The sequence below is a fragment of the Rhopalosiphum maidis genome, chromosome 3 (genome assembly GCF_003676215.2).
Source record: "Rhopalosiphum maidis isolate BTI-1 chromosome 3, ASM367621v3, whole genome shotgun sequence".
Taxonomy (NCBI): Eukaryota; Metazoa; Arthropoda; class Insecta; order Hemiptera; family Aphididae; genus Rhopalosiphum; species Rhopalosiphum maidis.
Genome location: NC_040879.1, coordinates 9,865,537 through 9,889,327, shown reverse-complemented (window position 1 = coordinate 9,889,327; position 23,791 = coordinate 9,865,537). Strand labels below are relative to the sequence as shown.

The 23,791-nt window shown below is 28.4% G+C and overlaps 1 protein-coding gene and 1 pseudogene across 2 annotated transcripts; one reads left to right on the top strand and one right to left on the bottom strand.

Annotated features, from left to right (window-relative positions):
* The first annotated feature begins 203 nt into the window (after nt 1-203).
* Nucleotides 204-11,354, top strand: LOC113559677 (annotated as a pseudogene).
* Nucleotides 11,355-13,033: 1,679 nt separating this feature from the next.
* Nucleotides 13,034-23,712, bottom strand: LOC113560234. Of its 2 annotated transcripts, XM_026965996.2 has the most exons (9): nt 23,627-23,712; nt 21,516-21,528; nt 16,194-16,474; nt 15,894-16,035; nt 14,236-14,379; nt 14,057-14,175; nt 13,643-13,771; nt 13,336-13,568; nt 13,034-13,157 (listed from the first exon to the last, which is right to left on the bottom strand). In XM_026965996.2, exons 5-9 carry the CDS (start codon nt 14,336-14,338, stop codon nt 13,061-13,063), a joined length of 681 nt encoding a protein of 226 aa, XP_026821797.1. In that variant the 5' UTR covers nt 14,339-14,379; nt 15,894-16,035; nt 16,194-16,474; nt 21,516-21,528; nt 23,627-23,712; the 3' UTR covers nt 13,034-13,060. The 2 variants fall into 2 exon arrangements, with proteins under 2 accessions (XP_026821797.1, XP_026821798.1); XM_026965997.1 differs by lacking the exons at nt 15,894-16,035; nt 21,516-21,528; nt 23,627-23,712 and having other exon boundaries at nt 16,194-18,610.
* Between the last annotated feature and the right edge of the window lie 79 nt (nt 23,713-23,791).

Genomic DNA, 23,791 nt, shown 5'->3' with positions numbered 1-23,791 from the left:
AATTTATTATTTGGTTACGTTATAAAGCGACACTATTATCCATTAACCTATTCTGTAGTAATGAAGTATCTTGTTTTATGCTATCGCGGTCGTGATAACTTATCACTTGTCACTACCGTGGTAAATGTCCAAAAATAGAAAACCCATAGCTATTTCAACTCGGGCAACCACAAGAAGAAAAAAATGTAAGTATATCGATTAGCATGACAGGCGTCAGGCAAGTATTTCAGGGGGTGATCGCCAACCCCCCAAAACCTATTTTATAGTCTATCTTAGTATGTATCTTATAACTTATAAGAAAGATGAAAAGTTGCAGGAGTAAAATATGCACAAAAAAACGAAAATATGCCAAAAAAATCGAAAATATATATACAATTTATAAACAACGTCAAAATGTAATCATATAAGCATCTAATCAACGACTTCTTGTTACAACATCTGTATATCTAAAAAAAATTATAAATTTTTGTAAATATTGTGACACTCATATAAAAAAAAAATATTTTTATCCAGCTTTATTCCTCGATGTAGCCCAAGCGGTTGATCGTGTTTGGCACGATGGACTTCTATACAAAATTAGATAGCTCCCTTTTCCCCTATACCTAACCCTTAAGTCCTTCTTATCTTATCACTCAGAACTTTCGTGTGAGATGCAAGGACGAACTGTCCACTTTTTATCCAATTAAAGCAGGTGTCCCTCAAGGTAGTATTCTCGCCCCACACCATGGGTCGGATAGGCCTACCGGGAAACCGGGCATTTCCCTGTGGACCTCCCCCTTTGTATTTCGGTAATGTGGCCCTTTTTAGACTTTTTTTTTTATGTGGGGGCCCCTTTTTAAAATTTCCCGGTAGGCCAAAAAGGTTTTCACATAAAAAAAAAAAAAGTGCAGCAACTGATCTTCAAAAACTACTAGAGGACCAACGAAATATGTGGCTGAATACCTTTACAGATTTGATTTGAAGAACAAGCAGGTTGATGCTAGCATATATGTTCTTCTCATTTTAAAAGTGGTAAGGATTTGTATAATTTATCAGTTAAATGTGTTAAATGTGTTTAAGAAAACAGAACAAATTATCATCAAAAGAGGGGTCCTCATTGGCAAGTGACATAATTCGGCTTAAAGGCTCATTTTTCAGATAATTAGTGTTGGCGGTAGGAATATGGAAGGTCACATGAGAACGAGATACATGCGAAGGGACTTTGAAGTTAATTTGGAAAAGCAAGCAAGGGGAATCAATATGGTTAGTAATAAGACCACGAATAAATTTTAAATTTAAAGTTCTTCTTCGTTCAGCAAGAGTAGGTAGGCCAAGTACGTTAACGATATTGGTATAATCATGAGCTAAATGGGGAATGCCTAACACAAAACAACAAAATCTCAAAAATCTAAATTGAACACGTTCGAGTTGATTAATATCAGAAACAATGTAAGGATCCCAGACAACCGACCCGTACTCTAAAATAGGACGTACTAAAGCGCAATATAGTGATTTTAACGATTTTGACATTTTAAAATCTTTAGATAGACGCATAATGAACCCTAAAACTTTAAATGCTCTACTAGTAATCATCGCAATATGAGGTCTTGGACTAAGGGTACTAGATAGTTTAAAACCCAGATCGATTAGATTATTAACGCGTTCAATTGTCAGACCAGAGATATTGTAGTCAAAAAGGATAGTAGAACAGGAACGAGTAAACGTCATGACTCGGCATTTTGAAGCATTGACTTTAAGGCCTATTTTAAAACACCAACTAACAAAACAATCAAGGCTACTTTGGAGGTTCTCACAATCAGCAGCTGAATTTATTTCCATAAATAGTTTCATATCATCTGCAAAACACAAAAGCTTACACAAAGGCAAGGTGTTACGTACACTATTGACAAACAGTAAAAATAGAATCGGTGATAAATGTCCACCTTGGGGGACACCAGACGTAGACGAAAAGATATTTGACTTGACGCCAAATAATTTTACCCATTGTAGCCTATTCGTTAAAAAAGAACCAAACCAGGAGAGCAAAGGTTCACCAAAACCAGATGTTTCGAGAATTCTCAGTAAGACACTATGATTAACAATGTCAAACGCTTTGGCTAAGTCAGTATAAACTACATCAACTTGAGACCGTTTTTTAAAAGACTCAAATACAAAATTAGAAAAAATTAAGTTGCATGTAGTAGTTGATCTTCCCGGACGAAACCCATGTTGATCTTCAATAAGAATATTGTTTACTGATGGTTTAATACTGTTTAAAACTAAAGATTCAAATAGTTTTGATAGGTGAGACTGAATAGAGATAGGTCTATAATTAGATATATCGGATTTGATACCTGATTTATATACTGGCGTGACAGAACTGAGTTTAAGAATTGTGGGAAAAATACCCTCATCAAGAGAACGCCTGAACAGCAAAAATAAAGGATAGGCTATAATAGAACGCAACTGAAATAGAAAGACGCCAGGGAGTCCATCAGGACCTACATTTTTTGCACCAGACAACGTAGAAAGACTATGAAAAACGTCATCAACAGTGAAGTATGGATTATTGGGTAGGTCAAAAGATAGAATCTTAAGATCATTCATATTATCGTTAACAACTTCAGATGAGTATACAGATTTAAAGTATGAGGCGAACATGTCGGCTGTATCCTGTTCATTAAAACTTGAAGCACCATTAAGCGTTAGTGTTTTAGGAATATCCGAATTGTAGCGTTGCTTCTTTATAAATTTCCAAAAATTGGAAGGATTAGCATTAATTGATAGTTCAGTTCGATCAACAAATTCACGATACAATTTTTTTGATACATACTTATACTGGGCCCTAAGAAGTGAAAAGTGTCTGTAATCATCAGGGTTAAAAGTAGATTTAAATTTAGCATGAGCCTTTTTCTTCATAAATAAAATTTGTTTTAACTCTCTCGTGAACCAGACAGGGAAGGTAGACTGCTTAAAATGGCGCTTTGGGACAAAACGTAGTACAGACTGATGAAAAGCATCGTATAAAGTATTAAAAGCTGAATCAACACTGAGAGCAGATAGAGTAGAAGGCCAATCAAAATTATATATATTAATATAGTCAGCATTATCAAAATCGAAGAAGGAGTGAGAACTATGAAACCAGGAACATGGATGTTAATATGAAAATTGATAGATAGAGGAGGGTGGAAAGGGTCTGATGGCACTAACGAATCTAAAGATTTAGTTACTGAAAGAGAATCAACATTACTAAATACTAAGTCTAATAAGGACCCATGCTTATTAAGGTTGCTGTTATTTTGAAAAAAACAATTAGAGGCAAAAAACTCAGGGATACACGGAGCACGACAATGGGAGGACGAGAAGATTAATCCAGAGTCATCATTATCCCATAAGACTTCAGGTAAGTTGTAGTCGCCACAAAACAAATATTTATAATTAGGGTAAAGATTAAGAACTTGCTCAACAGAGTTAATGTGAGATTGATAGACATTTATTGGGGATTTAGGAGGGATATATACACAACTTATTAAAAAGTTAATTTTATTGAAGAAAAAACGAACAAAAATTTGTTCAACATTTAATTCGGAGACGGTTATAAGAGAAGAAGGGATATCCTTTCGAACGCCAATAAGGACACCTCCCCCGAGAGAACAATAGCTAGTAAGATAGAATCTATCACATCTAAAAATATTATATTTATATAAACCAAGTTCATTATCAAAAATACCATTAGTTAGCCATGTTTCAGATAAAATAATAAAAATGTGATCAAACGCTGCGGCATTACATCTAAGATTTACTAATTTGGATCGTAGACCTCGACAATTTTGATAAAATCCACGAACTGGCTGACCACTAACTGACTTGATTAACGATGACCTGCATGATGATGGAATCCAGAGTTTTTTGATTTGGCAACACGTACTTGAGGTGCACCATTGACGTAAGAAATCTCAAGATTTGTTTCACCATTTAACTTACGATTATCAAGCTCAGTATAACAGGACCGAAGCAGAGTACGTTGCATCAACGTTTTATCACTGACTAATCGGAAACCCGTAGGAAATTGAACACCATTTTTCACCAAGTCTCTAAAGTCGGATACCAGTTTACTAGCGGACTCACTGTTACCACACAACAGTTTGATTGGACGAGATTTTCCAGCAACAACTTTACCAAGACGAATAACTTAGTAGTTATCCGGATTAATTAAACTATGAGGTTCGAGCAAATTGCGAATGGAAGAACTATCATCCGAAATCCGCTGGGTTGACGAAGCCGAAGAGGACTCGGGTACATCATAAATAATTGTATTTAAAGAGCATCTTTGACGCTCAAAGCTTTCCTGTAATACCTGGGAGATAACATGGGAGCTTTGGTTAGGTGAACCTACATCCTCCAAAGACGTAATTTTACCTTTAAGAATATTAAGTTCACTGCGTAAGGTGGTATTTTCAGCCTTTAATTCAATAATTTGCAAAGATAGTTGCTTTAGGTCTTTTTTCAATTCCTCAAATTGTAATATTTGAATGGACGAAATATTTTTATTTGAAGATAAAACTTCACCACGAAGTTTATCAAGAGCAAACATAATGTCACTATTTGAAGGAGGTATGGACGAAGTAGACCTTGTGGTGACTTTATTTGAAGTAGTAGTAGTATTATTAGGATTAGTTGGTTTACCCATACTGACAAAAATGATGAACTACTTAATACACAGTGTATAAGATCGAGAATCAGAAGTCAATACGCACACGATGTATATACCGTGTGCGGAGCAGCGCGGACCTTATCGGCAAAGTAATTAAGATAATAGGACGACGAGATAGCACAGTCGGTGTAGCCGTTGTGCCGATAAAATTTAAATTAAACTTACGTAATAAGACTAGACGGCAAAAAGTGTACGGCAAACGCTAGTTAATCAAAATTGAAAAACTGCTATGACAGTACTAGTTTTGGGTAGACTGACTCAAAAACGCACCGATATACGCACGCACTAATTATCTAACTGTTTAAACATAAAACGGAAAAAGCTATCTACTGTTACACAAAAAAAATGGGAAGTATTAGTTTTACATTTTTAATAGAAATATAATCATGTCATTTGATAGTTTACAATTAAGAGTTCAATAGCAAAAAATTATCATTATTTTTTTTAGGTTGTAAAGCTTTATCTAATGAAAGTTTGATTTTATTTAAAACTTATATAGGTGCTGCAACTACACCAGATATTAAGTGATACCATAGGGTTACTAAACGAATGGCATTGGCACCAACCATTTTGTTTCCAAATGACTTTGAAAATGATACTATTGTCCAGAGTTGAAAGTATTTGTGTAAAAGTATTTAAATATTGGTATTCAAATACTTTTTTTATTTCTGGTATTTGACTAGTATTCAAATACTGTTTTATGGTATTGAATACTAATGTATTTGAAATACTTTTATACTTATGAATATATTATTTTATTAAAAATCAAAATGTTACATCTCGCAAATTGAACACGAAAAAAAAAATATATTGTAAAACCAGATAAACGATATGATTTTTTTCATAGATAAAAGTTTTAATGAAATGATTATGAATTTTGAGAACTAAAATATTATGTTTACAACTTTGCATGTTGCCGTCATATTATTATTTTTTTTTTTTTATAAGTATTTGAAAATTATTTCAAAATATTTGAATATTACTCTAAATACTTTTTTCGACAATATTTTTTTTACATACTCAAATACTTTTTAAAAGTATTCTTTACAGCTCTGCTGTTGTCACTGTTCCTAATTCTAGTGATGGAGAAAATATGGATATAAGCATGGAAACAGGGACATTAACTTCAACAACAATTACCATGGCTAATATACAGATACTAGAACAAGAAGTAGCAAGGAAAGATTTTTTAATCAACAAACTTACTTCAGAAGTAAATTATTTAAATTTAAATGAAGAGACATTTAATGGTCGTCCTAAAATGTTAGCATTTTATACTGGCCTAGAGAGTATGGATCTTTTTTTATTAATTTTAGAAGAAATTAAACCTGCACTAACTTTTAGTAACCGAAGGTTAACTGAATTTCAAAAACTATTGTTATGTCTTATGAAATTAAGGTTAAACATGCCATTTGTTGATTTAGGCTATAGGTTTAATATCACTTGTGGTTCTGCTTCAATTATTTTTCGTAAGGTTATATTTCTTTTAGAACATACATTTAAAAAACTAATTTACTGGCCAGACAGGGAAGTATTACGTTATCTAATGTCACGTTAATTTTTTAATGCTTTTGGTAACTCAGTTGCGGTTATTATCGATTGCTTTAAAATCGGAATTGAAAAACCTAGTAATTTAAGAGCTAAAGCACAGACTTGGTCTTCTTACAAAAACAAAAATATTGTTAAGTATTTGATTGCTATTATACTTCAAGGGGTAGTATCATTTATATCTGAAGGATGAGGTGGTAGAGTAAGTTACAAACACATAACTGAAAACTGTATGTTTTTGAAAAATTTATTGCCAGGGGATGTAGTACTTGCAGATAGGGGATTCACTGTAAGTGAGGGTATAGGTTTTCATTTTGCTACTTTGAAAACACCTGCTTTTATAAGGGGTCTTCCTCAATTACACCCATGTTCTATTGAAGAAACAAAAAAAATAGCATCTGTTAGAATACATGTAGAGCGTATAATAGGACTTACTAGATCTAAGTATAAAATTCTTTATGGCCCAGTGCAAATTACAACTCTTAAACACCAAGATGACAACTCATGTTTGTTAGATTCAATAGTTACAGTTTGTTGTGCTCTCGTTAATATGTGCAGTTCTATTGTACCATTAGATTAAAAACAATGTATTTAATTACATATATTAATATTTAATATTAAAATACTGTATTTCATTCTACATATATATATATATATTTAAAAGTAAAAAATCTATTTTATTTATTATTTACAGTTTGTGCATTTCCATTTTTTAGTTGTAGGCTTGCGTTTGATTCCAATGCAAGTATAATGATACCACAAATTTGTGCATCCTTCTTTAGTACACATTATCATTTTCCCTCCTGTATCATTTTTGCATGTACAATATTGATATGGACCATTTTTACTTACCACACTTTCTTTTAGTATATTTTTTTCAATGGATTGATTATTAGTATAAAACCGACCAAGCAATTCAGGTAGAATAATTTCATAAAAATACCATTTTGATTTGCTTGTAATTTCATTGCATATTTCATAATCAATATTAACACGTTCTATATAATAATTATTAGGTGACCACATAATAAAATATCCTTACTTAAAACCACCTAAAAGCATTTATGTTTGTATCTGATAATGGTATTGATGTGTTTTCTTCAGTTTCCCATTTAATATACAGTCAAGGTTTTCTATTTTTTTATTTTGTGTTAGACTATATGGATATTTTATTTCCAAGACACCAGTACCACAACAGTCACAATTTATTATACCATCCGGACTTGCACCAATGAATGGAAAACATGGATTTATAATAAGTCCATTATTTATAACAGAAAAATGTATATAGTCGTTTTTTAATTTTTCACTATAAAAAGCTTTAACTTCATTTTCATGTGTGGTTCCCCATTTAGTGGCTTGATTTTTAAAAGTGTTTTCTAGTGGGTAACATATTGTCCTAAGAAGACTTATACTTGAGCTACATGCTTTTGTGAAACAGACTTCTCTAACTTTTGAAGCAGTTATTCGGCCGCTTCTATTGTAAAACCATTCTTTACACTCTGCCTGTTGTCTAGTTATTAGTTCAATGTTCTCACATTTATCTTTAGTCAAAGAAAAGTCTAGAGCCTAGGATTACAAGATCTTCCTTACTAAATAAAGCATATTCATCCTTATACATTCCCATAAAACTTTTAGAAAATAAATCAGTTTTAAATTTTAAATTAAAGGGTAGTATAACTTTTAAAATTGCAGCATTGCCAAGGCAACGGAACTACTAAGATAATAATATTATGTGTATAAAAATAGGTATTCGGCCGTATTCCATTTATCGCCGATTCCCGCAGTTGACGCGGTGTCAGCGACAATAACAATAAGATAGTTATTTTTGTACCATTTTTATCTATGGACTGTGGGTTTTAGTGTTTTACGTAATACATATATATATATATATATATTACGTAGTTATACTATACGTCTATACGTCTATACGACTATACAGTATAATAGTATAAATAATGTATGATTGTGATTTGTGATCAATAAATACTTACCACAAGTCGACTTTTCTTAAAGCGGGACGTATGGTCACGTTAGGTATACAGGAATTATGGTCAGCCGGCATTTCAACGTAAAAACACATTATCAGTAAAGTTGTTATTGTTACAGTCGAGACACGGGACATTCCTAATTAAACCGTTGTCCGTTGTAATATCTGTTGATAATAATTTTATATTTATCATTAGTCATTTGACATTTCTGTATTGTTCAAATTGTCGCTACTCGCTTGGGTCTTACGTTGGTTCGTTAAAATTATTTACGAGTGCTGCAGTTTTTTTTGTTAAACATTACTTTAATTACTGTTGGAGTTATGTATCCAGTGACAGACGTGGTAGTCGTGTTGTTGGAGACGCCGTTTCGACGTTGGAATTCTAATACTAAAAATGATTTACTAAAAGTTGGTAAGCCTATTCCGATTTTGTCAGCCTTGGCTCCTGACAAGAAACTAAGTAAGGTATTCTGTAGGTCATTTAATTCAAATTTATATCAAAAACACTCTTGGTTATGTGGAAGTCATTATATACAAAAATTATTTTGTTGGCCATGTTTGTTGTTGGGTAAAATGAAGTCCGTGTGGAATACTACTGGGTATTATGATTAAAAAAATTTATCTAGGGGTATACAAATACATCAATCATCAAAAGAGCATATTCATAATCATTTAGGATTAAAAAACCTAGAAAAAAATTGTTTTACTATACTAGATGTTGTTAATGAACATGATAATTTGTTTAAAAAAAATTATAATGAAAATGCGAGATTGAATCGTTTATTTATGAAGTACTTAATTGATTTGGTTTTATTTTTGGGAAAACAAGAGTTGGCGTTTAGAGGTCATGATGAAAGCAGTGATTCATTAAATAAAGGGAATTTTAGAGAGTTGTTTGATATGCATATTATTTGGTGCTCTCAAGAAATACAAAATCATTATAATAGTATAAAAACATATTCTCAGATATGTCCAAGTCCATACAAAATGATTTAATTTCATATATTTCTGAATTTTTAATAAACTAAATAAAAAATGAAATCAGGCAATGTAAATTTTATTCTATTCAAATTGATGATACTACAGATATCAGTCAAAAAACACAATGTTCAATAATAATTAGATATGTTACAGATAAATCTGAATTGGTTGAGCGTTTCTTGGGTTTTCATAATGTTAGTGAAGACCGCACGGCTGAAGGTTTATTTAATTTGGTTAATTCTGTTTTACATGAGTTTGATATAAAAAATAAATTAGTTGGACAATGTTATGATGGGGCATGTGTAATGTCTGGGCATTTAACAGGTTTACAGGCTAGAGTTAAGGAAGTTGCACCTAATGCTTTATTTACACATTGCCTACCTCACAGATTAAATTTGGTACTGCAACATGGTTGTAGTATAAATGCTAAATGTCGTATATATTTTGCTTAACCTCACTGGTATCGCTGTTTATTTTCACAATTATACCTCGCGTACTAATTTTATAGATTTTATTGTGGGGAAAAGAATTCTTCAATTTGTTCAAACAAGATGGTCCTCACGGTCAAAAATTTTACACACAATAGTTAATGAGTGGCCTGGGTTATAAATGTTTTTGACTGTATTAGCAAAGATCCAAAATCGTCACCTGAATCTATTTGTGGTGCCATTGGTCATTTAAAAAATTTAAAAACTTTTGAATTTGCTTTCTTAGCACTGATATTTAGTGATATATTCATATATACTGACAATTTATTTAACATACTCCAAAATAAATCATTTAATGTAGAATTTTGCTTGAGAAAAATAAATATAACATATGATCTTATAAATAAAAAAGAAATGAACCTGAATTTTCAAAATTATTTAATCAAGCGGTTACTCTTACAAAACCTCCAAAAGCTACAAGAAATGAATCTAACAATCAATCAAGTTTTAAAATATTGTTTTATGAAATAATTGATAATATTCTAATGCAATTAAATACCAGATTTCAAGTTACAAATAAATTACTTTTTTTACAGTTAGCTGATGTAACTAAATTTAAAAAATATTCTAATAGATTTCCTGTAAATGCTTTAAATAATTTGATATCAACTTATTCTAATATATTTTATAATATTAATACATTAAAAGTTGAATTGAAGGTTTTGTATAGTGATGTAAAATATCAAAATTTATTACATATCTATGTCATGGTTAAAATTATTGAACAAGATGCATTGAAAGACATTTTACCTGAATCTTATAAATTATTTATTCTTATTTTAACCATACCATTAACTAGTGTATCAAATGAAAGAAGTTTCTCTTGCCTCAAAAGAATTAAAACCTGTTCTAGAAATAGTATTTCACAAGTTCGTTTAAGTTCTCTTTCAATACTATCAATTGAAAAGTCCTTGATTCATCAACTTAAAAAAACTGAATCATTTTACGATGATATTATAAACATGTATTCTAGTCAAAAAGATAGGAGTATAAATTTAACATATAAAACATAATAGGTAGTTTAACTTAGTTAATAGTTTTAGAACTAGACATAACATAACATAACTTAAAAGCTCTTTTCAGGACTAGGCATACCTACTCAAAAAGTCCTTTTCAGGACTACTACATTTTAAAATGCTCTGTTTATTACCTATCTATTACTATTACTATATTATTTACTAAACGAAACAAGTATATTATTAGCATTCATACAATTATAATTATTTTTATGTTTTTAAATTACATTTATTGTGAATTCTAATGTTGTATGGGGGGGAGGGGTTGATACTTAGGTTGCCTCACCAAAAAAATACTACCAGAACCGCCACTGATTAATAGTCGTTGGAAGGTTTTCAATATAATCAGCTTTAGTTTTATGTGACTTAGGATGGTTGGTTCCTATTTTTTGTTGGTTGATTAAAATTAATTTCACTGATTTTTTGTGAACTAACATTTGTATTAGATGGAACAGTCCAGTACGCAGATACATTAATTACCGACTTCTTTGTATCATTTTTTTTTAAGAAAGCATATTGCAAATAAAAAAGCACAGCGCCAATATACGAGCAACATTCCCCAAGCCCAGCTATACATGTACAATGTGCTGCTACGACTTCTCCAGAAAACTTTAAAACAATCCATGGTAACAATTTAGTATCATTAAGCCTTTGTGAATGTGCAACCTAAATAATATATACACTAAAAAATTATTGAATCATGTAACCTTGCTAAAAGCATTTGATTTAAATAAAATTAATTTACAGTTTATACAAAACATAATAAGTAAGCTTTAAGCATTTACAGAAATATTTAGATAATTTTTAAGTGGATTAAAAAATATTAAATAACTATAAGCTCTGTATTTGAGCACTAATTCTTATATTTAACAACATTTTAAAATAAATTGACAATTATAAGAAATCAAAAAGCAAAAGCAATTTAAAAAAAAATCTTTACTTCTGCAACAACTAGAACAACATCATTTATAGCATACCATTTAGTGTAATAAATCCAGCCACTAGCAAAAAAATTATAAGCTTATAAGTTTTTGAAAGCTTTAAACTCGTCAAGCGTATAAGCACTTTAAGTAAGAACTAGATAATTAATAATATCAGGGTAAGATACTTCTGGAACTAAATCTAAACTATTAGTCCACTGTATACATTGATCCTTCATTAAAATATAGGGATCACGTAAACCTCCAAGTACACTTATTTTTTTAATGTACCTCTCCTGAACATCTTTGGCTAAACCTCTAGCGTGATTGCTTAGATGATATGTCATGTTTATAAAAAAAAATTAAAAACACTAATTAATAACCATAAAAAAACTGGTTAATACTGAATAGAATGACAAAATAAATCATTTTACAATGCTAAATAGTGAATAATTATGAAACCCGGCAAACATTTGTACCATCAATTAGTGATAAGAAATAATTTGTGTAACCTAACCTAAATCATAATAATCAATTACTTAATTACGTTTATACTGATGGCTGAACTTATAACAATTTTTTTTTTCTTTTAATATTAATAATGTGTAAATTTAGGTACCTAATATTCAAATTAACGTAGGATGTAGGTATTAATTCTGGACTAATCTTCTAAATTAGATCTGGTTATATATTGACATTAATTCTATTCAACCGATTTTAAAATATGTACATTAATATCTATTCTATAAGAAATTATTAATTTTTTAAGGAAATGTTTGTTACAATTACAATTTTATGTAATAATTATTTCTGAAGTTTGAAAAAACTATCCACTAGTTCCAAGTTGGATAATAATATAAGCCAGTAATAAACTTGGACTCTTGTCTCTAACAGATAGAACGGACTCGACGATCCACACGATGCTCTCTCTCTTCTTTCTTTAATATAAATTAGTTCCTTCTCACTAAACTAGGTCTAATGTTTCATTCCACAACACCAACTATGGTAGAAATAACCCCATTTGTATATGATCTATATTCGTAATGAGTATGATGCAACTATGTAATATATTGGGATTTGCATGAAAAATTCTGAGTTTGCCAGGCAAAGAATTTAAGTTCTTAAATAAGAGCCTTATTTTACTATATATTACAAAATAAAATTTAATTTTTTTTCATCAAATATTTTATGTGATCTATTGTCTATGAAATAAATTGTAAAAAAAAAAATAATATTTGTTTAAGAAAAAAAACACTTTATTAGAAACATTGTTTTAAATTTAAATAACAAAATATATTTTAAATTTACTTTAGAATTCAAATCAATCAATCATTATCAAAAAAGTTTTATAATATTATATAAATATAAAATCAAGTAAATAATAATACACAAAGTAATCGCATTAATATTATTATAATTTTTAATTATTCCAGAAAATCAATACTATAAATATATTTGAAAAACATTTCTTGTATATTTTTCACAATTTCATCTTCGCTGGTGTCACATAGTAATTTCAAACTAAAATAAAAAAATATATTTTTAACTATAGTTAAAATATTGATAGAAAATACAAACAATAAATATAATTATTTAATAACATATTTTATTTTATTATTTACTTTTTCATCTAAAATAATTGTAACAAAAGGTTAAAATATTTTTATTTTTAAATCTAAGTTCATAACATAAAACTTACTATTTTAAACAATGTTCTTTTTTCTCTTTGCTAAATGTGTTTTTCAGTTTAATGAGTGCTATTATACAATATCTTAACAATAAACAAAAACAATCTCTGCGTGCTCGTACATGCATAATGCTAGTATCTATTGGCATATTGTCCACATGTTTCCATGCCATAAAAATGTAGTCCACAACAGTAGACCATTGTTTGCAACCAACCAAGAACTTACCATGATCATTGACAAATGTCTGGGAAAAGAAATTATAATAGTAACATTGCAATTTATAAATGTTAAACTAACAATCATTTACTAAAAATTTACCTGAAAGGCTACTAAATGAATAACCAACCCGTTTGTGGTCTTTGGAGAGACTTTTACTCTATGCTTTAAAAATGACTGGTAAATATTACGGTTTAAATAATACAGATGTTTGTCAATGTAATGAAAATTCTGTTAATAAAAATATATTAGAAAATACATGATAAGAATTTATATAAAATCAATTAAATTATATTATTAAATTTAAATTTAAAACCTATGATTTTAATGATGTCCTTATGATATTTGTCATTATCATAGACTTTTTTTTTTTATTAAATAAACTATAAAACAAATGAATTGATCATTCGATTAAAATTTTAAAGAATAATATTAATTGACTTATAATTTATATTTTGATTATTATCAACATATAACAAATATTAATAATAATAATGTTAGGTATATTACACAAACCTCAAATTTTTCCGCGAAATAAACCTTAAGCATAGGACGCAAAATAGAACTACGTGGTGTTGGTAATTTTATTTCATCAGAACTCTTCATTTTAATATTGTCTAATAATTGGTTAATACCTAAAAAAGAATTTGAAAAATTTAATATACACATACATTTTTTTTTTTACAATGCCATACTTTGTTGAGCTTCAGCCAATGATAATTTGCCAAATTCTGTTGATAAATTATCTAGTTCACGTGTATTCTTCAAATAGGTGTCTGAATTGGGATTGGTGTCCATTTTCAATATATCTTCTTCAATAATGTTTAATAAAAATAAAACTAAAATAAAATATAAGCACTAATATTACCACTATTATTGTCATTAAAAATATATATTAATATTAAATTTAAATACAAACATTTTTTAGTTATGACTTATCAATACCTAAATGCTAGGTATAAGTAGGTAGTTATTTAAAATTTATTTTTGTTTTTATTAATTATATTAAATCAGTAATTATTATAATTCAATAGTATTGATCCATACATATATGAGCATTTAGTGTCAAAATTTCAAATATAAGTCTGATAACATTATGTTTTTTATGTAGTTAAGTCCTATGAAATAGAAGATAGATAGTATATTAGTATGAATAGTATGGTATTTTTAATTTGTAATTGAAATATAATATTTTTTGAAAATATTTAAACAAAATTAGAATCTTGTACCTACATTAAATAAAAACATAAATCAGTTTAAAATGGATATTATAATAATATAGTATACAATTATCAGCGTCAAAAAAAATTATTGAATTTTTAATTTTTTTTTTAATTAAAAAATTATTTACATATTATAGATTAATAGATACAAATATAAAATCACAACGAACAGAATTTTGTTATAAATTAATATCTAGTTGTTGCCATGTATCAAAAAATAAAAATACAAATCAGATGCATATACCGCATTAAGTTGATGGATGGTGTGCGAAAAGCGTGCAGCTCGCCGGACAATATTAAAATATAGATACAGATATGATATTGTTCTCGACGAATGGTCTACACAATTAATAAGTAATAACGATAAACGAATGAAAAGATAGATACGTTAAATAACTTAGATCACAAGGATAGCTACAAGCAAGTGTAGTCGAAGCTGAAACCGAAGATAAGTGTCACGTACTTAAGTTTCACTGTATCATCTGCTGAACGCCGACAGATAACGCAGCTGAATAATATAACGTTCGATGGCGCACGCGCGCTAATGCGATTAACTCGGTTAGATGAGGGAATGCAAGTGAAATATAAATGGCACCCAAAACTATAAGCACGAGTACCTATGTGCATCCGCCGTTTTGTGTGCAACAAAAAAGAAAATGCCCTTAAAAATGACTTATAAATTTTTATTTAATTATTTTTTTATTGGTAATTTATAATATTTTAATTTTATTAAAAAAAAAACCGAAAATCGAAAAATTTGACTTGCGACTAACGACGATGGATGCTTTTAGAGCGGTTTCCTTGTCTTCTAAAATGCTTGAAATCGTTTCAACCTCCCCCCCCTGCGTCCGCCACTGAATATTATACTCGTATATTGTATAAATATGCATTAAAAACGAAAAAATGTTAAAATACGTTCTAAAAATGAAAAATATTGAAATATTTAAAAAAATGCGATAAAAATTCCTAAAGATGGTATTAAATAAAATTAAGATTCTTCATTAAGGTACCCGTTAAACATAAATTATAGTTTCCTGGAAAAGAGTAAGAACCAGCTGTCTAATATGGCCAATATAGGTACAAATAAAGTGGTGGTGTTTGGAGAGCATAAGCTAGTAGAAATTAATCACCTCTTCCTGGTCAACCAGTTTATCAGTTAAATCATTCCGTGTGATTGTCCCATATTTCTTATTATATTATTGTGTTTGTATGCAGCCATTTACGAGAAATCGTTTCCGAACGTTGACGGTAGCGTGTCTCTGCATTTAGGTTCTGCGTTTATTTGAATACGTCATTAGTAAAAATGACAATTCGAAATAGTTAAATGCATAAGCTAATTTTTAATTTGCATTAGGCAAATTAATGATGACTATATTATAAATTATAGCATAATTATCAATATTGATACGTAAAATTCAGTATTTACTTACCAGCAGTGGCGGCGGCGGGAGGCTGTCGAAAACTGTATAAAGGTATTCGGGACGGCTGTGACCAGGGAAATGATAACTGATGACAATGAGCAGTGGTGGATATGTTTGGCCTCTGAGGAATGTGAGGATGTCCTTGTAGCTTGTACAACTGATCGTGTGGCGCGGGCAACCATTGGATATTATATAATACAGGTAGAATCAAACAAAATTACATTGTTGTAATTTTTTTAAAACTACATCTGGCAACGTCGCATCAGTTTTGGGTGAAATCGTGTCACGAACTGGTAAAATAAACCGTTTAAATCTTTTGTTCAGAATTTGGGGAACCAAAAAGACTGATTCACTAGTGCCAAAAAAAATTCTAAATAGCGCTGTCAAAGGCCGATTAGTAATTCCTCTGACAATAATACTTAATATTTTACTTTAAATATTTTTATTTTTTAATTTTCGGAAATATAATGAAACTGATGAAAGGGATGGATCCCCGTATTGTTTACGATACTTTCGAATTATTTCTATATGAATAAGTATTGTGTTATAAATTATTTTTTTGTGAAAGGGTAGATGATATCTGTACTAATTCTGTAGGCCTACGTTATTAAACCCCTCCGGTCACACTTTTCCACAACAGTCATTAATCCTTATGAATCGAGTTTATTTCTGCAGTCAACAGATATTTAATAGTTAACAATGGTGTAAAATGAAATATAAAATAAATATATACAGTATTATTTATTGTTTAAATATTTTGGCCTTCAAACTATTGCTTAAATGGGCTAAAATTCTAAATGTTGAGGTACGTGTCAATGAGTTACATTGAAAAAAAAGTCGGTAGCAATATGAATTAACAGTAGTTATTTAAAGATTTTATGTGTACTAGTGCTTAGTACAGAAACTAAGCAATAAAATGTAATGTTTTTAGAGAGCACAAATTGGCTCAAGAAATGCAATCAAATCCTGTCATTCTAGTTCTCCAAACTGGAAATATAATCCTGTCTATAGTAATATATAGTAATCCTGTTATGTAGTAATCCTGTCTATGGTAACCCGTATATGTACCCGGGACATGTAGTTCGAAAAAAAATATATTAAAAATCAAAATTTTGTACTACAGCTTTCAAAATGATATCACTCGACTCCAAATGACTTACTCTATACCCCCAAATAGTTTTAAGCCCCCCGGTAAGCGAATTGGACTTGTAATGGTGGCTAAACGTAGTATTTTACACGCTGTAATCCTGTAGCAAGTATAATTTTCTGGACAACTCGACCCCACCACCACTGTATGCTAATTGTATGCATCTAAAATGCATTCCCCACTTAGCAGAGACCCTAACGAATCAAGGGATATGATTGGCTAAGTCGTAGTACAAAATCATGATTTTTTATAACTTTTAAACCGATTTGTATCTGTATTTGTATATGTGTTTTATACATTTTAATTTCTATACAAGAAGTAGATGATAATGTAGAAGCAATATCAATTCGCTTGTTGTTACAATTGTTTGACAATATTCATCGTTTACATCACTCCATGTGTATTAGACAGTATTGGTAGGATTTGGAGTTGATTAAACCAGAGCTATTTAGATCAGCACAAGTGATCTTTAGTGTTTCTGTTACTCAAGTACTAAATATTTTTAGATTCTTACTAATTTTGTTTAAAACTTATGGGATTCTCAGTGCGTGAAAAAGTAATAATATTACATTAGTTGATATTTAATGATATACTATTTGGGCGATTCCAAGTAACAAATTTATTTAAGTTTGCTTGCAATTTTAATGCATCTGCCGGAGAATAAATCGTAGAAAACATTTTTACGTCATCAGCAAATAACAGTATATTAACCGTGTAACCAAAAATGGAGGATAAATCATTGATAAATATTATGAATAAAAGAGGACCTAAATGGGAACCCTGAGGTATGCCAGAACTAACTGAGAAGTAGATGGAGATACTATGTTATACTTTTACCGTTTGAGTTTGACTGATTAAGTAGGACCATAACTCATTTAAGAAATTACCATGAATTCCAAATATAGATATTTTTTTAAGAAGTGATATTGGACAAGTCTGTATTGATTGAACCTATTTGAACATAATCATTTAAGGCTTTAAGTATTTTGGCAGACTTGGGTAGTATTCCGAATACTTTTTATTGAAAGTATTCAATACAGTATTTAGAATACATTTTTACCGTCCAATCACACTAAAAATAATTTCATTACTTCTTCTGTCATAGAAATTGCTTTTGTACTTGTGTATAATCATATAAGCACCTATAATCTATGTATATTTCTATTCAAAATATTCTATAGTAAATATATTATTTTGTTTTATACTATTTTTAGTGGGTAATGTTCTTTTCAATTTGAAACGTTGAATTTGTAATTATTATTGTTATTTAAGCCACAGAAACTTGGCTATTGCCTTAAAGTAGTTGATTATTGTACTACTTTTTATAACAATAATTATTATATTATAATTAAGTATTAATTAATAGTTTTTTTTTTTTTGTGAGTATAATGTTCTTTTATTAGGTTTTACTAAAAATGTTACCCACTTTATTACTTAAATGAATTACATAATACTATAATTTGAATATAATTTATAACAAATAGATTGGACAATGTTCATTTATAAACACTGAATTGAAAAAAAAATATATTTTTGTTGTTGAAAAAAATTTGAATCTATTAAAAAAAAGTATTTGAAAAATATTTGGAATACTTTTTATGAAGTATACCAAATACTTGGGAATACTATTATCATAAAGGATTCAAATACATGTTCTGAATAGTTTTTTTGAAGTGTTCAGAATATGTATTTGAAATACTTTTAAAAAGTATTTTACCCGAGTCTATATTTTAGACTGGTAAAGAAGAATATTCAAGTATTCAAGTTATATGTGTCTATTTTAGAACTCCTAAATGTCAACATATGCTGAAATAAATTATTGATAAAGTTACTAATAAGAAACGTTTGAAAATTATATTTTTTACTAGATGAGTTGAACACTATGATGCCATTCTAGTATTTATTGAGTTATATAAAACCATTTTGGTGGCATTAGATGAAAGAAGTGAATTGGAAGATATTGATATATCATCAAAAGAAAAACAACATATGATAATTATTGAAAAACCAGAATTTATTATAACAATACACATTATTGGAAAAGTTTTCTCTGTAAGTATGCCTTTCAGTCGCCAACTTCAAACAGAGAATATATTGATTTAGTAACAACTTTAAAAGTAGCAGGAGACGTTCAAAAAATATTACAAAGATTTAGATAAAATGTAGTCAATGATTTTTATATTGGATTTCTAAAAATTGAACAATGGTGCCAAGATTTGAATATTGATACAAGGACTCTTAAATTAATTAGTTACTTCACCAAATAATACAGCTGAAGATTTTTATAGAATAAAAATATAGGAACCATTCTTGGATAAATTTTTATCACAGTTACATGATCAATTTGTAAAACATAATAAATTATTGTAAAGTTTCAGTTGTATTCTACCTGGCTATAAAATGCAATCAGAAACTGATTAAAACATTAAATATCTTATTGATATATATCAAGATGATTTGAATAACAGTAGCTTAGTTATAACCGGAGAATTATATTTATGGCAAGAAAAGTGTAATGAGATTAATGTTTCAAAAAGCGCTTTTGATGCATTTGGTTAATGTGACATAATGATATTTCCACACATGTATATATATTTTACTAAAAAACTAACCGGTGAACAGTAATTTTTCATATTAAAGCATTTAAAGACTTGTATAAGAAATTCTATTGGACAAGCAAGATTAAACGATTTATCTCTGATGAACATTCTTCGAAATATTAAATAAATACAGATTAAGTCATAAATGAGATGAGTACAAAAGCTAGGTGGTTTAATTTCCATTTGAAATATCTAATTTATTTTTAAGAATTATATTTCTTTTGTATATTTTAATGGATGTTATAAATGTTTTTACTTTAATGTTATCATTTTAATTAAACAATTTTGTGTATAGTGTGTGGCAATTTAAATTAATTTTTACTATAGAACAATACTCAATATACATGAATGTACATATTTATAGCAATTTTTGTGTTTGGATCACCATAATTCATTTAAATGTTTTACCAAGGCTCGTAATGTCATGAAATTGTATGTATTTTTTACTACACAGGAAAACATGCTAATTGAGATACAAATCCATTTCATAACAATAGTAATAATTATATAAAGTTGATAGTGCATGTTTTTGCATATTTTGGGTGTAAAAGCATATTTGTCATATAGTAGATTTTTTAGGATTATTAGCGCATATTATTACATAAAAAAATATTGTACTTATTTATTTTAATATTTTGGTTCTTTTTTGTTCCTTATTTTATTTATTTTACTGTTTACAAAATTATAGTATTAGTTTTGATTTATTTTTATTAATTTTGACTATTTTAAAGAATAAAAATTAAAAGGAATAAAATACTTTTAAAATTAATTGAAGTTTTTTCTTATTATTTCAAAATTTGCCAATAATTTTTTACATAGTGCATATTTTATCAATGTTAGTGAATATAAATTAATGTTTCCGAACTTATTAGTGCATATTTTGTCAATGTTTAGAGCTTGAATGTATGCTAATTTATGCATTTTTTAGTGCATGAACTTATGAGCCCTAATGATTACTTAAAAACTTATAACATATATTCCACGCATTGAAAATTCCTGGTCATGTCACTGGTTGTCTCAGTCCTTACAAGTACATAACATGGAAAATGTATGCTCATCGGATCACATTTAGCTCCATTAGTTAAGTTAGTAATAAGAACATTATTTGTGTTTCAATGTTGGTTTTTACAATAGTTTAATTTTTTTACAAGTTATGCGTATATAAGATGGTGTAAATTAAAAATGCTCATAACTCACTTAAAAACTGAATAATCGTAAAACACCAACATACAAACACAGATAATGTTCTGACCATCAAGTTTTATAATATGTCAATTCACTCTAATTTTTTAACTTAACGTGATCTGCTAAGCGTAAATTTGCTATGTTCCGTATTTGTAAGACGCAGACAACACATTCAGGTGTTGCGTCCTCTTAATGTTAATTGTATAGTTATACAATTTTCTCATCAGAAACTTAATGCTGGCCTCACATAAAATCCTAAAATCAATAATTATATTTAATAAAAATACAATAAAAATTAATTCAATAATAGTTACCTAACTTAATTTCCCTTATGGCTGTTCTGATATATTTCAACCACAATAATTTGTATTAGCATTAAAATATTGTAGGAATGCATACTATTTAATGTTACCTATAAAAATAAAAGAATAAATAAATAAAATAATTTGTACATAAATAAATATTATTCATATTTATTTTTATATATCACCACTACAATAATACAATTATTTTATGTTAGCCTTAAATTTATCATAAAAATAATGTTTAATTAATTTTAAAAAATATTGTAGTAGACAAATAGGATGTATAATGGTTATACTAATGGGTAGTTAGATATGGGTTTTAAACAAGGTTTCAAATATTTTAAGATATTTTTTGTATTTGTATGGAAATAAACCTATATTTTGAAGAATGAAATGAATGTCTGACTTAAGAATTGGTGTAATGAAACTAATTTACAGTGTACATAGACATATGAGAAATAAGAAATTAATTATTTTTGCTGAAACCAAAATTTACCACAAATATTAATAGAACAAATAAATCAAAACCAATAGAATTTGGTAGATATAATCAACACTGATAAATACATATTATAATGGACACGTATACGATGATTTATAATATATATTATAAGTCAAGGATAGTAATGTTTAATGCTTAGACTTAGTCACAACTTTCAGTCATATCTTGCTAACTATTACAAACAAACCTAAAATATGTAGAGAAAAATTAGTATTCTGTAGTTCTGTTCACAAGCAAGGCTGTTCCGTAAAACAATAGGTTTTTGGAATATAATCATTAAAACATTTAAAACAGTATTTATTCAAAATATTCCTAAATAAATTAAATACCTAACATAATATTAATGTAGACAACAATCAATTATTATTTTTTTTAAATTCATAATAAGTAAATTTAATCATATGTGTTTGTCCTTTGACAAAGCTTTACACAAAATGATTATTTTATTTTAAATTTAAATAATGTCTACGAATTAGTTTGGTTAGACAATTAAAATTAAAATTTGAGAAAGATCTGAAATAAATTTAAAAATATACAAACTTGAGAACAACTTACAAGTGATTGGTTTCATTGTTGATTGTTCCTTAATAACGATACAAATACTAGTAAGGCTGTGATTGATTAATCTATAAATCTATTCAGTAGTAAGGCTAAGCGATGATAGAAAGATAAAATATTAAGATACATTATATACCAGCATGTGTTGTCTCTATTTTACTAACGTACATCATACTAAATTTGCGTTCAGCCGAACACATTTTGTAAGTTAGCTTTATCAGAGTAAATTTACATATTATCAAATTTAAAGGTAAGAATATTATCTAGTAAATGTCATATACTTTTATTGATATTATCATTTTAAAGTGAGTTATAGCTATGTAAAATATTACAACTTTAAAATGTTCATATTATTCTTAGCTTTAAATTTGATAATAAGTAAATTTACTCTAATACTGAATGTTACATCATAAAATATGTTCTGCTGAACGCAAATTTGATATGATGTACATTAGTAAGACATAGAAACCACGTGTGGGTATAACGTCCACTTAATGCTATCAACAATTGACATCTTTCTGTAACATGAATTGATAGTTATAAAATTAATTAAATGTCAAATATTAGGTAGGTAGTTGGACTGAATAATTTCAACAGAACTATTAAAATAAAGAAACACAAACATGTAGTTATTTTTTCTGCATGTAAAATCTTCTTGCATTTATTTGTACATACATATTGCAATTATATAGTTGAAAATAATATGTATAAGCATATTTTTAATGTGAAAATCAATAAATGATGATCAATATACTTAAACCCCGACTAGTGTTAATCCATTATTATTATATCATTGTTATAAAATATTTGCATGAAAATGACGGGAGTACAACAAATTACTATACCATTCATTGCAGAAAACATTGCAATCAAACACAACAATTTTACATGTCTATGTCACAGACAAGTGAATTAAATGATTAATAACTTAAATCAATTAATTTATCTTAAAATTTGTATTTAAAAGTATTGGATAAACTAGAAAGCAATGTTCCTTTTTCATTAAATTTAAATTGTATACCAGCCGACAAAAATGTTGAAAAGCAGTAGTGGATTTTTCAACAAAAAAAACTTAAATTAAAGTTACCTCAGAAATAGCGATAATACACGTTAACGTTAGACATAAAATAGCTAATAATAGTTACAAAAAGGAGTCTTCTTATTATGTCCATATTCAGTATTGGTTAATGTGGCTAACATGACTTAAAATAGCCATGAATTTAATAGTTTTAATAATAAGCTACATTTATTTAATTTTTTTGTAGATACCACAGATATGTATAATAAACTAGATTGCTAACTGCTGCATC

Coding starts and splice junctions, on each gene's coding strand:
- LOC113560234 (XM_026965996.2), bottom strand. CDS start 14,338: ATGGACACCAATCCCAATTCAGACACCTATTTGAAGAATACACGTGAA. Junction 14,176..14,235: donor ATTGGCTGAAGCTCAACAAA/GTATGGCATTGT, acceptor ATTCTTTTTTAG/GTATTAACCAATTATTAGAC. Junction 13,772..14,056: donor ATTTCGCGGAAAAATTTGAG/GTTTGTGTAATA, acceptor TTTTATTAACAG/AATTTTCATTACATTGACAA.